Source organism: Drosophila grimshawi, unplaced genomic scaffold, assembly GCF_018153295.1.
Source record: "Drosophila grimshawi isolate 15287-2541.00 unplaced genomic scaffold, ASM1815329v1 contig_1367, whole genome shotgun sequence".
In the NCBI taxonomy this organism is placed as follows: domain Eukaryota; kingdom Metazoa; phylum Arthropoda; class Insecta; order Diptera; family Drosophilidae; genus Drosophila; species Drosophila grimshawi.
The window spans coordinates 14,187,794-14,205,340 of record NW_025062889.1 but is presented as its reverse complement, the minus strand read 5'-3'; the positions used below and the strand labels follow the sequence as shown (position 1 = coordinate 14,205,340).

The window sequence follows — 17,547 nt, the reverse complement described above, 5'->3', positions numbered from 1 at the left end:
TTCTGTCTCGACTGGCTTCGATCGGAATAATCCACATTTTACCAATGAAAATGTATCAAAATACCATATTTCGAACCCCCAACTTAAAACTCATATTTCGTATTTGTTGTTGTAAGATGTATTTATTTTGTGAATGTTATTATATGATCCTGTGAAACTGGCGATATAGAATTACGTAATACAATTAAAAACTAGAAACATTGCATTATTAGATAAGTACATGCTGAGATTCCTTCATACAATAGGCAAAGAGTATGAATTGCTACATTAGAAACATTTTTTGAGCAGTGATTGAGTGAAGAGTTCAATATAAAAATGTCTTATAAGCTATGGTATAATTTAATATACTGTAGGATACAAAATATCCGAAGCGAACTTGAAATGCTTATAAGATACAATTAGAAACATACGATAAGGCCCAAAGCAGGTTGTTTTAAACAGGCACATGGTTTGCGTATAGGATATATACGTATATATCTATGTATGTATGTGTATATATAAATAAATATATATATATGTGAGCAGCTGCGCATGCCTTAGAGCTTGACCCCCTTCAGCTTGACGGCTGTTGTATGCAAATCCCATTCCTGTTGCTGCAGCGCCTCGTACGCGGCAGACAGGCTGAGATTCGCATCGGCGAGTATATTCTGCAGCTTGATCAGCTTGATGGACTTGTGCACATCCCAGTTGATGAACTCCAAGGCGCCCAGACAACGTGTTGGCGTGCTCTGTGGGGATGTAGGGAGAAGAAAGGGATTTGATTAAGTTTAAAAGTTGAAATTTAAGTCGCCATTCTACTCACATCCTTGCCAAGCACTTTGACCATGATACGCACTTCATCCGAGTCGACGCCGCGTTCACACCCGCGCGGCTTCTTGTCGGAGAATTCAAGCAAATCCTCACAGCTCACGGAATTGGAATCGGCCAGGCGAGCCGCTGTCGCTGCAAAATATTCCGCCTCCGTTTGAGCCTTGGGCTCAGGCGAAGATGTTAGATGGCCTGTGACGGTGCTGGCATCGTTGCCGTTGATTGAGTTGCGATTCATGGCCAAGTTGACGGAGGCGCGCACCTTCTTGAAGAGCGCATTGGCCGCCAGCTCATTGTCTGCGATAGCCAATCGGCGGCCGCTGCTCTCCTGAGGCTCTTCTGCTGCAGCTGCAACTGTTGCCGCAGCTGCAGCTGCCGCTGCTGCTAAGGCAGCTGTTGGCGCCATCTCCTGCGGAACGGCCACGGAGTCCAGTGTCGTTGAGCTGCTGCCGCTTGCCAGTGGTTTGTCCAAATTGCGTAACTCATCGTCGTTTACATAGAGACCCGAAATTTGGGCTGGCTCGAAGCCGACATCCTTGCTTTTGTTATAGTGCTCCTTCTGTATGGAGAAATTATAGAAGCCATCGGTCACGTCCGGCGACTGCAGCACACCCTCCTTGCCCATGTCCGCCTCTAGTATGGACTCGAACTGCAGCGAGGCGCTATCCGTCAGCCCGGCTGCATCCGCCGGCATCAGTTTGTCCAGGTTCTGGTACGTATGCGCCGTTGCTCCGCCCGTCACAGCGGGCATATTCTCATATTCCCTGGCCTCGGAGCAGCGACGGCGCACGCTGCTCGAACGCACGGCTGCCACCACCTCAATGGAACGTGCCGACGACTGCTTCTTCTGCAGCTGGTGCTGCTGTTGTGGCGAGGCGTCGCCGCCTCTGTTGCCCGCCTCTTCGCCGCAATCAGTCAGTTTGCTGAGAGTGCGCTGCAATCCGTTGGCCGGTATGATGAGCGGATATTTGCGGACGTGCCGTTTGGCGCTAGTCTTCACCTGCTTCTTGCCCTCGCGCGATGGCAGCGGCAGGGGATTCGCCTCCTGTGGCGGCTCGGGGAACTTGTAGCTGGCGTGTGTCATGTAGCTGGGACTCTCGCAGGATTCGTTGGGACCCAGCGAGTTGCGGTTCTCATCGTTCTGTCTCTCCGCGCTCGTCTGTTCCGCTCGCCGCACACGCTGTGCAGCAGCGCCACGTGTCGGCAGCGTCATAGGCCGCGGCGGCTGCAATTGCTGCAAGGGACGCACATTCTCCGACCCGGCAGCGGTGACACAACTCGAGGATGCCACAGGCTCGAGGCTCGAATGCCCGGCCCCCACGCCCTGATGACTCATCAGCTGACTGCCCAGGCGACGCGGCAGCGTCTTGGCGTTCATCAGCTCGAACTCGTCGGTGTCCATGTGGCGCAGTAGTGTCGCTGCCGGACTGGGACCGATGTCCAGCATGCCCTTGCGCTCGATCAGACTGTTGTACGCCTCGCGACCCTCTTCGCCAATCAGCGTCTGTTGTAGCGAGTTAAGGAAGAAAGCCACAAGAAGAAAAGATAATAAAAACATAGAAATGAAAATAAATAAAAAATGTAAATCAACGAAAGTTTCTTAACACAATTAAATACAAATTAATAAATAACTTAGTGATAATTGTAGTTAAGATAACCTGTTAATCAAATGTTAGTGTTTAAATAAGTCAATATATAAAATAATTAAAATAAATTGCAATTACTTTGCTAAGTTATCAGTTAAATTAATTAATAGACAATTCATAAGCGTTTTTTTTTTGTTGTTTTTGGTTTCCTTTTGTTTTATTGAATCCCTTTAAATATACACAACGTTTTTTGATTACCAATTGGTTTTTTTGTCTGGTTCTTAGAATGCAAACTTGTAGTTTTTTCTTTTCTTTTCATTTGTTTATAAATATGTATATATAATACTTGGAAAAAAGAGTTTAGTTTTTAAATATTAAGATTTTAAGTTAAGTTTAGATTTAAGTTTAGGTTGGTTTTTTGTATTTCATTTGGGTTGTGAAACGCTTCGAACGCATGCTTTAGAATATCATTTTGTAGTATAAGTTGTTGGTTTTTATTATAGATATGAATATGTATATGAATTTGTATTTATATATGTAAGTACGATTAATCGTAGGTATATAAACTTTGTATATAAGTAATTTTGTGTGTTTGCTTTCACTTCGTATCTTCGATTTTGGTTAACTTGATCAATAAATGCATAGAATGCGACAAATCGTTTAATACGAATACATTATTCAAGTATCTAGTGCTCATTTTGGGAGCTCTATAAAAATGTAGACGCCTGAAATTTCGACAAACGAACAACTCTGATTACAAACCGTTCGTCATATTTCATATTTAATATTTAGTACATCGTTTTCGAAGAATCAAATACTCTTCACTTATAATATGCTCGAGGAGATAGATCTCCTGCAATTCCATACAAGTTGTATGAGTGCTTTGATCAGATTTCTTTTTTAAATATATATATATAGTAAGTATATCAATTATATGGTATAGTAAAAATGCAAGCGTAAGGATATGGCACATAATACACATTTGCATATGTACGAATTTTTGTTATAGCTTTTTTCTTTCTTTCTTTTTTTTTGTTTCTTTTCTTTTTTTTTTTTTTTTTTTTTTTTGATTTGGACAATTTTCATTTATAAATTAGGCAAGTTTTATTTTTTTGGGGATGTTGTTTTCGATGGAGGATTGTCAACGGTTTTGTGTGTCTGTGTGTAGAGGATGACTGTTGTTGTTGTTGCTGTTGTGTGTGTGTGTTTTGTTCTTTTTTTATACCCTGTCCCTTATATGAGGTGTTCTCGAATTGTTCAAGTGTCTAGTGTTTAATGAAATGCTAATACTGATACTCTTTCTCTCTTCAATATATTCTTCGTTATCTTGCTGCGAGGACGCCGACAACCAAGCTCTGTTTATGGATGATATTATGATGATATCTGAGATCTGTAGGAAATTGGATTCATTGGTTGTTGCCAGCGTCATTCATACAAGCTGCTTTTCTGAATTGAGTAGCCTTGTCCTGGAAGCCTTTACGAGTGTTACGCTATGTGTTTGTTATCGAGTCTTTTTTATTTTTATACTCTGATACCGAAGGTGGAATAAATATTAATATATTATCTTCACTTTCATGTCATATGCCACAAAGTTGAAATAGATTGCTATTTTATATGCCACAATTTAAGCGATGAAGTCAGCAGATTTGTAAGTTAAATACTTGTTTGCAACTGGTATCAGAGTATTGCGCAGTCGGTTACGTCCAACTGCTATGTACTCATTTATTTGCACACCCTTGCAGAAGTTATTATTCCTTGTCACGAATTCGTCGATTTCATAAAATAGAAATATAAACAAATAGTTGTGGTTTTAAGGCAAACTTGTCAATTATAAACAACAGACAGTGACGTTTTTGATAATTATACTCGGCTAAATGTGAGTCAATATTATTATAACATTAACAAGTGTCTGCAAGGGTATTTAATCTTCGACAGCCCGAAGCTCATTTTGATTTCTTTTTATGTGTATGGCAACTAATTAATATTGCTTTAATTATTATTATTATTATTGAGCTGTTAGTTATAATTCCGAGGAGAGCGCGGTTCCCTTTTGAGGGGCGCCCTGAACTTTGTTAGCATATTGCTTATCTTAAATATCAACTGTATCTTTGCCTGCAACTGTATCTGTATCTTTAAACTGTAACTGTAACTTTATCTGTATCTGTATCTGTGTGTATCTGTGTAACTGTAACTGTAACTGCACATTACGGGCATTATTATCATCTGTTCTGAGAGGTCTTCCGTGTTTCCGAATAAGGCACACTCTCAAATATATGTATGTATATATATATATATATATATATATATATCAAATCCAAAAAAATATATGTATATTAATACCGACTAATTTATGGGGCTGTAAATATTTCTGCAATTTACTCTTCGACACAACTTGCGACACACACACACACACACACACCACACTACAACACACCAACACACACCCACCCACTCAAATGTGTGTATCCTAATCCGATAGCACATGTCCGAATAGTAAATTGAGAACATATTTCAGCATTTTCCTTAGTTATGGCGCCGGGCTGGGCGGAATGCGTGGCGCAACGAATTCACGCCGGAATTGAAACTCATCACCGCTCTCTGTGCTGGAGGATGAGCTGCTGTCACTCGAGTCATGCGCCGCCGTCACCAAAGGCAGCTGTTGAGGATGCTGCTGTTGCTGTTGCTGCTGTTGGAACTGGCGCCAATTCATCTCGTGCTGCTGTACCGTGGACACACGTATCTTCTCCGGCCAGTGGAACTCTGTGGGTCGCTGAGGTTTCACCGTTATCAACTGCGACTGTCGCTGCTGTTTCATTTCATCCGGTGAGCTGCCCACAAAGTTCGTAGACGTCGGACTCTTGCCCGTGAGCCGACTTATGTCAAACTCATGCAACGTGGCGCCGCTCATCGGACGCGCCACTGGAGCAGCAGCAACGGAGGCAGCCGTCCGATATGTGGCCACTGCCGAGGAGGCCGCCGAGGAGGACCCAGATCCGGAGCTGAGCTTCTGCGATTGCGTCGGTGCCAGCAACAGGGCATGCTGTGCCAATTGGGCCGTCGTATAGTTGTTGCCCGGACCACGTCCGCCAAAGTCGTAAATACGCTCGTCGTAGTGAAACTGCTCGTAGCCAGCACTGGCTCCAGTCCGATGGAAGCTGCGCCTATTGCCTCCACCCATATTGTAGTGCGGTGCCGATTTGATGCTCGAGTTGGAGCCGTACAGTTGACGCGGCGATATGATCGCCTCGCGCTCATAATGGCAGGCGGACTGCACCTGCCGGCTGAAGCCGGCACGACGCCGACGGCATAAGGAGCTGCTGGAACTGGCGACGACACGAGCGCGTATATCGCACTCGGAACGCGCCAGGCTAGGCTTGCTGGGCTTGCCGTCCTCACCCCCACTAGAGGAGCTGCTCGAGTCGAGCGTCATGGGATTGTAGCTGAGACGGCGCAACGTGCGCGCTCTTATAGAACGCGGCTTGTATGAGGCAGTGCGTCTGGGTAGCGGCTGCTGCTGATGCTGTTGCAGCTGTTGCTGTAGCTGCTTCTGTGATTGCTGCTGCTGCTGCTGCTGCAGTTGGTGCTGTTGCTGCTGGTGGAGTGGCTCCTGCCTGAACTGGCGCTGCTTGGCATCCGACAGCACCGGCGAAATCGGCTGGAAGCTCTCATTGAAGGATGTGGAACGCTGGCGATAGCTCTTGGCGACTGCCGCATAAACGGAACTGCTGCTCGTATTCAAGCACGATTTGACTGGCGAGGCGCTGGCCAGCAGCTGCTTGGTATGACCATTGCCGAAGCGTTCGTAGCCGCTGCTCATCACCACGGGCGGTGCACTGAAGAGCGCCTCGCTCTTCAACGGAAAATAGCTCTCCTGGGGACTATAGCTGCTCTTCTGGCTGCTGCGACGCGACAGCGAGATGTTTGTGTCTCGGGAAGCGAAGCCAGTGTCCGGGGTGCTGCTGCGCTTATCGTCGACCAGTTTCTGTTCGGGCTGCTGGCTGTGGCTGTGCAGCTGCGCCTGTGCCTGGTTGTGCATGTACTGCAGATGCTTATCTAGGTGACTGGTTGCCGCATTGAAATCAAACATCGTCTGCACCCCGTTGCTGTAGCTGTACACAGCGGACTTGAGACTGCCAGTGGCACTGCTGATGCCATCGTCCAACGAGCCCACCAACTGATGCGGCAGCTGATCATTTAGAATGGTGTCGTTCGAGTCGCTCTTGTCCAGCTCCGTGTATGTGTGCATAAAGTCCAAGTTCAAGGCCTTCAGCGTATTCTCAATATCCATAATATTATCGTTGATGCTCTTTGGCTCGCGCGACTCCTCGTTGCTCAGCTCGCGGTTCAGGGGACGGCTAAGCAACTCGCGCGACTTCTCGAACAGAAAGTCGGAGCTCTCCTTGTCGAAGATGGGAATGCGCAGATCGGAGCTGTTCTTGATCTCGCTCAGCGAGCGAAAGCGCTGCTTGATGTGTTTGTTTGTGTGTGGGAGGTGTGTTGTGTATGTTTAAAAACGGAAACAAAACGAAAGCCAAGACGAACAGAAAACAACAAACGAATGGGCGGGGGGCAACCAAAAGAACAAAGCAACGGGGAATGAATGGAGCGCACCGATGATGAAGAAAGAGAGAGCAAAGTGTAGACAAGAAAAGACGTCCGGATTAGCAACAGACAAAAATGGCCAAAATAAAATAAATACACTAGCAATAGCTCTGGCTCTAAATGTAACACTTAAGTATATATTATATATAATCTCGGCTCACCTGTATATCGGGTATGCTCTGCAGTTCCTCCGTAAAGTTCTTCTTCGTGGAGAAGGGCGAGCCAGTGCCGTGAGTGGGCGTATGCGCAGAGCTGCCAGCAGCGCCTCCCAAGCCACTGTTCGACTTGTCGCCGCCGCTGCTCAGATGCGGAAAACGGAAGCTGAACTTGCGCTTGGGACTGTGCGTCGCCGGCGGATGATCCGAGACCAAATTAATCATCGATCTGCAGGGGACAATTAGTGACTCAGATATATATATATACAATATAAATTATGCTGTTGCCTCACCTGGCGCTAATCTCATTGGCCATTTCGATGGCATGATTCAGTATTTTTTCATCCTTGACCGAAATGGCCTTCACTGTCCCCGTTGCCGCCTTCTTCTTGGACATCAGTCCATGGCCGTGCTGCTTGTTGCCATTGCTGTCGCCGGCCGTTTTGTGTGCGAACTTGGCTGACATCTCGGCAAATTCGTTTTTCGTGTTCACATGATCAAAATCGGGCGACTTTGGCTGGCTGCCAGAGGCGCCACTAATTGAGCCGAACATCGAGTTAATCTCATCGAGCAGTGACGGACCAAAGTCCAACTTGTCGCCAGTGATCTCATCATCGGATATCTCGTGATATTCGTGCGGATCGTCGGTCGTATTGCGCGAACTGGCACGCCAATTGGGCTCGGAATGGATGCTCTTACCATCGGCGCCGTAGTTGTTGTTCTGCAGCGCATAGGCCAGCTGCTCCTCGTCCAATTTGTGCGTGGCAAAGGGATTTGTGGAGCCGGCAAAATCAAAAGAGCTGTGCCCATTGCTCGGTATCAGTTTGGGCGTGTGCTCCGTGGAGGGAATAAACGTGGGATTCATCGAGGTGCCAGCACCCTCCGGAAAGTAGCCGCTCGCCGTTTGCAGCGAATCGGGACTGGTCGGTGTCGGTGGCAGCAGCAGCGGCGTCTGCTCAATGTCCTCCGACGGCTTGTAGGGCGTCACAATCTGCTTGGGTACATGATTATACTGTAGAAAAGGAAAACAATTAATAGACAAGTTCATTGAGACTGCGACTCGCTTACATTCTGGGAACTTCCGAGGAAGGCAATGTCGCCAAAGGTGGCGCCATCGATGCCGACATGTCCGGTGTGCTTAAAATCATTTTGTGGCTTTGAAATCATTTCGGTGCGCAGTTTACGCTTGCTAATGCGATGATCCCCAACTCGACTGAAGGAATCACGATTGGAGGCACAGGGTAAACCCTCGAGAAATGCTACAGTATTCGAGGGATTGAAGTAGCCCGTCTTGCCGGTGCTGAGGACACCCTTCCAGAAGGGCGTGCCCGTATTGCGATCGAGCACGCTGATAATGTCGCCCTGGCGATATAACAGATGATCCTTCTTCGGCTCGACACAGTTAACAACGGCCTTGAGCTGCTCGGGCTTCATGTCGGGCAGCTGTTCGTAGATTTCGCTAAACTTGGGTCGCTTAGCCGCATCATCCTGCCAGCACTTCATCATCAGCGTGTAATACTCACGCGGACAGCAGTCCGGCTGCTCGAGGCGCTGATAATTGGGCGCATCGATGGCCTCTAGTATCTGGAGGCCGGTCAGTGCAGCCCATGGCTGAAATCCATACGAGAACATCTCCCAGAGGCAGACACCAAAGGCCCACACATCGGAGGCGTTCGTGAAGCGCAAATAGTTGATGCATTCCGGTGCACACCAAGCGATCGGTAGCTTTAGATTCACATTGAAATTCGTCTTGTAGTAGTCCTTGCCCACGCCGAGTGCACGCGATAGCCCAAAGTCCGAGATTTTCACCTTGTCCTTGCTGAACACGAGTATGTTGCGTGCAGCCAAATCTCTGTGGATGAGTCGCTTCTGTTCCAGATAGCGCATGCCATTGCAGATCTGCAGCGCAAACTCGCAGAGGGTGGGTATCGTTAGGAAGCTGACACGCAAACCGGAATCCTTAAGGCACTCGAGTAAGGAACGTAGATGCGCCAGCTCCGTGACGAGCATCAGCGAATCGGTAGCAAGCACAACGCCATACAGTCGCACAATGTTCTCGTGCTCAATTGAATGCATTATGGCTGCCTCCTTGAGAAATTCCATGGGATTCGATTGCATGCGCTCGCGGCACAAGCACTTGATGGCCACTTGAATCTGTGCAACGGCAGCAGCGAAAAATTAATTACTCACTTCAAGCGGAAGCCCTTGAGGAAGGGGGTGGGGGAAGCGACTTAACTCACCCGTTCGCTGCCATTCGTCCAGACGCCCTGCTGCACAATGCCGAACTCCCCGATGCCCAGCTGCTTGTTAACGCTAATCGAATCAGCTGGTATGATGTGCTTGTTGTTGGGCACCTTGCTGCCCGGTGAACTAGCCCCGTTCCGCGTCGCTGTTGCGGTTGCAGCTGCGGCGCCGCTCTCATTTGTTGCCTGTCCACTGGCAGCGCCATCCTCGCGCTTCACAATTGTCGCCGGCGTTTGGAGCAGACGCTTAATTTTGCTGAGGTAACTGTGGGGGAAATGCTTTTCATAGAATTTACGCAGTCTTCGGATTTCCGGCCGCGACAGGCCAATGAAACGTAAATCCTCATCCGCTGCATATTTGAATTGTGCTGCATTTGTTATTTTTAATTCGTTTCTGTGTGAAAGGGGGAAATTAATTGAGTTGCGTCGTCAACTAAGCCCGGTATGCAGATCACAATTAATGACGTAGCAACAAAAACCACTGATGAAGAACCTCTCCTTGCGTATTTCGCTTATTTTAAATTGTTAAATATATACACACTTTCTGCAAATTGGTATTAAATTATAGCAACAATAAAAAAATACCAGCTGTTTGTTTACAATTGCCCTCTTTCTCTCTCTCTCTCTCTCTCTATCTTTGTCAATCAGTGTTGACATATGGAACAATTTTTGTTTTACTCGCATTAGTCGTGATCAGCATACCAGACTTGCCATATGCCATGGTCAATTTGGGTCACAGAACTCACTTGATGGCATTGTAATATTGCTGCAGTTCGGACTCGGTGAGGAATTCATATAAATCAATTTGTGGGCACTCTGCAAGATACACATAAATAAATATAAAAATAAATACGACTATATAAATGCATATTTAACTTAAGTATGCATGTGGTGTATCAACACCAAACAACAACAGCTGCACTCCATAAAATAATACCATAGGGAATATATGTTTGTGTGTGTGTGGGTGGCATGGATTTCAACACCCACCACCGCCATCACCATCACCACCGCCACTACCATCACCATCAGCAGCAGCAGCATTGACGCCAACACACATTTGCTCGACTTTGATTCCCATTCATTGGCAGAGCGGCGCCCTCATGTGGCACACAGGCCTTAAAATATTTTCATTATTTCATTTCAATATTTTTATCTTCCACAGCACACACACACACACAGAGAAATCTGCCGCTTAACCCGCAGCATTTGTCATTCGGTCGTGTTTTTGTTTGCCTTTGTAAAGGAAACAGCGCAACACATGTATATATATATACATAAATATACACTCACACACACACCCATCCATACATATATTTGTGTGTGTACACAGATTGCCTGATAATGTCGGTTGAACCTCTGGATTTGCAATTTGAGTCATAAACGCGGCATTCGACATTCATTGAGATAATAAATTCCATGGAAACCGTTCACATCCGCTTGACGGCTTGTTGTTGTTGTTGTTGTTGCACCCACTGTGCAACTGCATATGTATGTGTGTGTAGATTTTAGGGTTAGTCAACTGATTCATCGAGCTATAATTTAATCGGCATAGCTATCCCACAGGATTTGCAGTTGTCCTTGAATTTGCAAAATAAAATCGATCGGCCAATACACACACACACACACACATGCATGCATACACACGCACTCACTCACACACACAGCGCACAGAAGCTACACATACTACGTAGCAGAGACAGTTTTTCCATCAGGGGAAACACTTGCATTTTCTTTTCTTGCAACCATTTTTCACTATTTAGTGCTTTACTCGGCATTCGTATAGAATATGCACAAATTTTTGAGCAAACTTTTGCACTTTTTAACTCAATCTTACCCATTTTATTTTCGCGTGTGCATTGTTTGGGAGTACTGCATCTTAACCAGTGTGAGCTAAAACTACTAACACCAAAAACACCACTTTGCTTTTATAAAAATACCAACGTGATAAATGCACTCTTGATATGGTCACTCTAAGCTGCTAACCATTACAGCGCCATTTTGAGTTTAACATGTAAACAATAACTATGTATCTAGATTGTGCAGCTGTTAAACAAAAAACAGCTGCCACCGAAAATAAACAACTTTTGCAACTAATTCAGATAAAAAAACACATGTCGCATACTGAATTCATGTACATATTATATAATTGATTACTTCACGGCTTGCAATACAAATAAAACAGTGATAAGATTAAAATGTGCTGTTTGAAAGGTTCACCAGCTTAATACACAAGAAGTGGCAAAAAAATGAACACACTTAGAACAATCGGAAGCTATTTGGGAAAAAAGAAATGGCCATGCGATCGATGACGGCTCTGGTATGCTCGTAGCCCAGGGCACTATTGATGGCCGCCATCTCCTCGAACAGTTCCCGTGTGCGCTTTTCCTCAATCATTTTCGTCATATACTTGTACATGCGTCCATAATGATTGTGTGCATAGGCGTGCCAAATGGAGAACTGAATGGCCTTCGAATCGTTCGCATCCGCGAACTTAATAATATCTGTATACACCTCATTCAGTTCGGCCAAATGATCCTTGATATTGTCATTCAGCACACATAGCTTTGCCAGTGCAATGCCCTTCTTGGTCAACGCCTCAACGAGATTATTCTTCTGTTTGTCCATGGAGCTGCAATCTCAGAGATTATTAATATGCAGCTGGAACTAGAATTATCGTTGCTCAACTTACGTCTTGATCTTGGTCGCATCGGGACGAGTATCATTCTTAATGCCATAAAAGGAGAGCAGGGCATCGGCATCCGTTTCTCCAATTACAATATCCGCCAGTTTGACAATGCGCTCCAAAGCGCAACGCTGCTTCTGAGGATCATCTGTCTTATCCACATTTTGGTTGTCGCCCTCTTTCTGTCTATTCTGGGCAGCGACAAAAGTCAACGGCAATTGAGACTTCAGTTCGCTCGACTCAATGTTCTGGATCAGCTGCAGATGGGCCAATAAATGTTTTGGATGTGCGGCCACAACATCATTGTATATTTTCTCCGCCTTCTCCAGTTCTAAATAGAAATCACAAATTGGTAAAGGAGAACAACAGCAATTAGCTTGGATTGGTGGACTTACCACACCTGGCAATGTGCATGCATTGGAAATCTCGCAGGCTCTCTGCGTAGTCATCTGCGCTGGTCTTTCCCTTTTGTGGCGAACTGGGCGAACCATTGCCGCCATTGGCTGGGATCTCATTCTGCAGCGTGACGCCATCGCCGCTGGTTGAACTGGCAGCGCTTGTGGCTCCCTGAGGCGTGGTTGTCGAATTCGGCTTCACCGAATTGGCGGTGGCAGCAGCTGCTGCTGCGGGACTGGCATTGGTGGCGGCTGTTCCATTGGAGGCCCCATTTGAGAACGACTTCTTCTCGGCCGGATTCAGTATGTAGGTGAACGGATGCAATGCGATGCGACGGCCGCCTTCGTCTTTGGGGAATACCAGATTGCCGCTCAGCCAGGCGATTGTGCCGGCAGATTCGCCTTTGTCAGCTTCTCCTGAGCAATGGGCGCAAGGTAGAGCATCTTTGTAATCTCACGCACCTTGTAGGTGGTGACTTTGCGGCCACCCACAATGCACTGATTATAGCTGTCGTAGAAGTCCATCGACAGCATATTGGGCAGCTTATATGCCGCAATCAGCGTGGCCTCCGAGATCTTTTCGAGTAGGTCGCGTTTTTCGTGCCGCACCTGCAAACGCACCGTGTACTCGCCCTTCTCCAGCTTCGTGTAGAAGGATTGCGAGTGCGCGTCGCCGGTGGCCACCAGTGACTTGTTCACATCGAACAGCATCCACATCTGGGACTCGAACTCGGACTCGTATAGCAGCTCGTTGAATATCGGCGCATAGAGCGCCACCTCCGCCGCCTTGGCCACATTCAAATTGTAGACGAGCAAGTTCTGATAGATCTGCCTGCCCTCTGGCACAACGTCGCGTGTGCTACTCAGCGGCGAGATCTTTGCCTCGCTGGGCTTGAGCACGACGGCGGCGTTTTTAAGCTGCAGCAGCGGCTGAATCTCCTCCGACACCAACGCGTCAATCTCCAGTCTGTGTATGCCCCGACCGGCGTGCATGACGTCTAGAAAAACAAAGAGCATGAGATACAGTAGAAAATGAATTATTCTAATGCGGATTCATATTTACAAGCGCCGGGATTATAGGCAGCAACACCGTGAAACTCAAGACTATACTTCAAATGTGTCTGGCCATGATTGGACCAGTACTTGGCAAGGCATAACTCCAGTATCCTATTTGCCTGCAAAAGTATACAAAAGGCTCAGCTTAGCACAAAGTGGGTTTCCCACATTTGCAAAAAATGTACCTGAACACGGAAAGTGGTCGTTGCCTCAAATTCCGAGTTAACGCCAACTATTTTCATCGTTTCCACTTTGCGGCAAGACTGATGCGGAAGCAGTTGATTCGTGTGCAAAAAGAACTTGCCAATATCGTTGCCCCGATTCGAATCCGTATTCCGCATGCGCAGCACTACAATCGAAATGAATGAATAAATAATATGTAATTATTTCAATAGATTCGCATTCACGCACATGCCCAGGTGGCCTTGTCCGGCACCAGAATAAAGTCCCTTGTTATGGTGTTGGGCTGGAACTCAATGCTCCTGTCACCCTTAACAGAGGCAGGCTCATAAATGGGCGTATTCTGTCCATGGTCCAGCACATGCGGCTGCACCACTGTCACAGGTATCTCGAACAATGGACCCTTCGGCACACAATCTGTATCATAGGCGCGAATGCTGCAAATTAGAGTTGAATTAAAAGTAAGAGACTGAAGCTTGCTTGACTTGGATTAGCTGCTTACACGGCACTATGCACACCCGGCTGCAGGCTAGTCGGATCAACTCTGACCGCAATTGGGCGGCCGGCGTAGCTGAGGTCCAGAAATGCGCCGCACTGCACCCAAGGCTGCGACGGCACCAGATTAAGACGCACATTAAAATTGAACTTATCCTTTGGATCTATGGATATCAAATGTACAAAGAGTTAAATTACGCATATCAATGATGGATGCAATCACTTACCCACTTCCTTGTCATTGAATAGGACGGGATCAATGCTCACTTTGCATTCAATGAACTTGCGCTGCACGCCCTCCCTCAGATGAATGCCCTTCGCCTGTTGGGTGCCGACACGCACTGAGAAACTGAAAGAGAAGCAGAGATTTGTAATTTCAATTGAATATCGAAGCATACACACATTACTTCTACTTACCGCACCATGTTGTCCTTGGCCTGGCGGTGCTCCACCAAATGCTCGAATGCCTTCTCCACGTTGAGCAGGCCGTGTCCTTGGGCATAGGGATCCACATAGCCTAGTTTGGTGGCCGTAACGCTAATGGCGCGCTTAATACTATATGGCGAATAAGCGATGTTCTGCTGTTTCAGGCCAGAGATGAGCAGAGCCACTGCACCGGCCACATGTGGTGCCGACATGCTGGTGCCATTCATCAGCTGCGTTTTACTCATCATGAACTGCGGCACGGAGGTAATGGCGCCACCGGGGGCACACACCGTCACGCCCTGTCCGCCATCGAGGCAGGGATCGCGCGATGTCCATGTGTACACATTGCCCGGCAGTTTCTCACGCATTGCATATTCTGCCTCCATCATCTGCGGCGACACGTAGGCGCCCACGCCAATCAAACTGTCTTGGCTGATGTCCGGCGGAGTGCCCACAGTGCTGAGCGCCGGTCCATGATTACCCGCCGAGACAATCCACACGACGCCATACTTATTGACCACCTCGTTCATCAAATCACCAACGCGTCTGCAAAGGCAAAGAGTGGAACATTTCTCAGAATAATATAAACGACACCTAGTCAAATATGTTTATCGAGTAGAAAATGAGACAAATTCCTCACCCGGAATTGGAAAAGTTCGAGTGCTCGCCGTAGCTCATGTTGATCACATCAATGCGGCGACCCTCGCGGCACAGCTCCATAACTTTCAAGATGCCGCGCACCATCGCTGTGCCCGTCTCCATGGAGCCCAAGCGGCCGTCACCAATGGTGAGCGAAACGATCTTTGCATTTGGTGCCACGCCATCAAAATCCCTGGACTTGTGATTGCCACTGGCAATCGAAGCAACGTGCGTGCCGTGCGGGGCTAAAGAGGAATGGAAAAATAAATATGACAGGTACAGGTGAAGCAGCAGAAGAGGGAACCACTACTTACAGCACATGCCCACCAATTCCAGCACGTTGCCATCGTCTTGAACGTTAACGGAAATCGACAAGAAGTCGTCTACATTTTTCGTCTCGTGCGTCTTGCTATATTCGCCGATGTGCAGCGCCTTCTCCAGATCTCCCTGCTCCGTGTTATCGATAATGGCCAACCAGCCATTGTCGGTTGGGAAGAGCACACAGTCAAAAGTGGTCTTCACATCATTGTATACCTTCTCATATGTATTCAGCATTTCCAATTCAAAGTCCAGATTCGCCTTGATAATCTTTTTGTCCCATGGCAGCTTTTGGCCATCACCTAGAAGAAACCATCAAATCTTTAAGCTGAAACAGTTGTTGGAACACATCAGATGACTGCTTACCCGGATTCTGAGATTCAAACTCAACGATCTTGCGACTGGCATTTGCCGTGGCGATCTTGTGCGGCTTGTCCCAATTCTTCAGTTTAGCCTGGGCGACAATGTTGTCGCGCACCTTTGCCGGTACCAAATCGTTGAAGCTCTTTAAGCCCACGCGCACCGCGCGATCCTTGTCTGTGTTGAGTGCCAACAGTTCGGCGCTGAGCTGCAGCGTTCGTCCAGACAGACCCTTGAAGGTGCCCTTCTCGCTGGGGGTCACCTTCTTGGTCATGTCCACGTCGCCGCAGCCCGAGCAATCGAAGCGCTCAATAACTTTGACAGTTTTGCCATCACACAGTGTCTGAAATTAAATATGAAAAATACATATTTAAATAGATAAATAATTATATATTTTGTATGTATAAATACTAACCGCAAGTCCAGTGGCGCGTGGATCTACGCCAGAATCAAAGATGGCAATGGTCACATCGCGACCATCGTAGTCCGGATACTTTTGCAGGAAGTTCAGCACCCCCGTCTCTACCTTCGGCACCTGAGTGATGACGAATGATACGAATTTTGTCACTTGACAATTGCATAGAGAACATAAAATATATGATTTATGCATACCAATGCACCCGTGGGAAACGATGACTCGACAATGCCGCTGAGATCAGTAGCCATATTTTCCACAAATTTATTGGCGCTGTTCTTTTCGTTATCTATTAGCTTCAATTCCGTATATTCTTGAGTTTCGTCTGTGCGCAGTCCTAGAATTATGCGCTGATGCTCGTTTGCTTTGTAAGTGGATTGCTGCCTGCTGCGTTCTGCGTTCTTTGATACACCTTTAATAGAATGATTTGCGGTAATTCGACTTCTCCTTTGCATACGTATGTATATTTATGAGCGCAGGCGTTGCCACACTTAAGCACTTCAGCTGCTCAAATTAAACAGTGTATCAGCGCAGGCCGGGATAAAATTCGATAAGTATCGAAATAAAATTGCTTTTTTTTGGTACGATTACAGAAGAATTTATACTGTGCGTCATATTCATACAAAAAAGTTTTGCATTTTCTGTTAAGATCTATCGATATATCGATAAGCACAACAGCTGTCAGTCGTTCCGTGGTTTGCCGTGTTTTTTTTGGTATAGGAAAATAACACAATAATTTGTGTGTGGCACAGTCAAAATGTGGTTCGAAATCTTACCAGCAGCTGCCATCATCACCGTGGCCATGTCCGTGCCCATATACGCCATGTACGGTCTGCAGAAACTGACGATTGGCAACGTAAGTGTCTGGTTCAGCAGGAAGAAATTCTTATATAATGCTGCCCGTTGATTGTGCATTAAACGTAATTTATGAAACATAATTTAAACGCGTCGAAAAGTCTACCGAAAACATGGAATTTGTATAAACACTGCTTCTACTAATATGCCTAATTTTGTGATGACTTCTTCCAGGCCTATCGCCGCAATATGGACGAACGATTCGATCGTGTGATGTATCAACGCGATTTCCGACTGACCAACAATCCGTACATAATGAATGTAAGTCGTCGATTTTGATACTATTAATTTTGCTTGCCAAGAGTCGTTTACAATTTTTTAACATCTCT

General features: G+C 46.6%; 2 protein-coding genes across 3 annotated transcripts; both read right to left on the bottom strand.

Moving 5' to 3' along the window:
• Positions 1–102: 102 nt before the first annotated feature.
• On the bottom strand, positions 103–11,276 carry LOC6559516 (activated Cdc42 kinase-like). 2 transcript variants are annotated; one of them, XM_032735278.1, is made up of 8 exons: positions 11,231–11,276; positions 10,140–10,209; positions 9,391–9,787; positions 8,219–9,304; positions 7,444–8,162; positions 7,157–7,379; positions 803–2,311; positions 103–728 (listed from the first exon to the last, which is right to left on the bottom strand). In XM_032735278.1, the coding sequence occupies exons 1-8, from the start codon at positions 11,232–11,234 to the stop codon at positions 537–539; spliced, it is 4,200 nt and encodes a 1,399-aa protein (XP_032591169.1). In that variant the 5' UTR covers positions 11,235–11,276; the 3' UTR covers positions 103–536. The 2 variants fall into 2 exon arrangements, with proteins under 2 accessions (XP_032591169.1, XP_032591168.1); XM_032735277.1 differs by lacking the exons at positions 103–728; positions 803–2,311 and adding an exon at positions 4,728–6,855.
• A 305-nt stretch (positions 11,277–11,581) lies between these two features.
• Positions 11,582–17,495, bottom strand: LOC6559741 (tripeptidyl-peptidase 2). Its single transcript, XM_032733897.2, is given in 16 exon segments — positions 11,582–12,025; positions 12,086–12,410; positions 12,475–12,858; positions 12,861–13,472; positions 13,538–13,649; positions 13,716–13,879; positions 13,942–14,147; positions 14,213–14,369; positions 14,433–14,554; positions 14,623–15,177; positions 15,272–15,515; positions 15,585–15,890; positions 15,955–16,291; positions 16,364–16,483; positions 16,561–16,821; positions 17,048–17,495. Coding segments are annotated over 16 exon segments (4,530 nt in total). The 5' UTR covers positions 17,300–17,495; the 3' UTR covers positions 11,582–11,652.
• Between the last annotated feature and the right edge of the window lie 52 nt (positions 17,496–17,547).

Bases quoted from the DNA above. Each gene is read 5' to 3' on its own strand.
- LOC6559516 (XM_032735277.1), bottom strand. The intron at 9,305-9,390 runs GTGAGTTAAGTC...GCCGTTGCACAG, and splicing joins GGACGAATGGCAGCGAACGG to ATTCAAGTGGCCATCAAGTG. The intron at 7,380-7,443 runs GTGAGGCAACAG...TGTCCCCTGCAG, and splicing joins GCCAATGAGATTAGCGCCAG to ATCGATGATTAATTTGGTCT.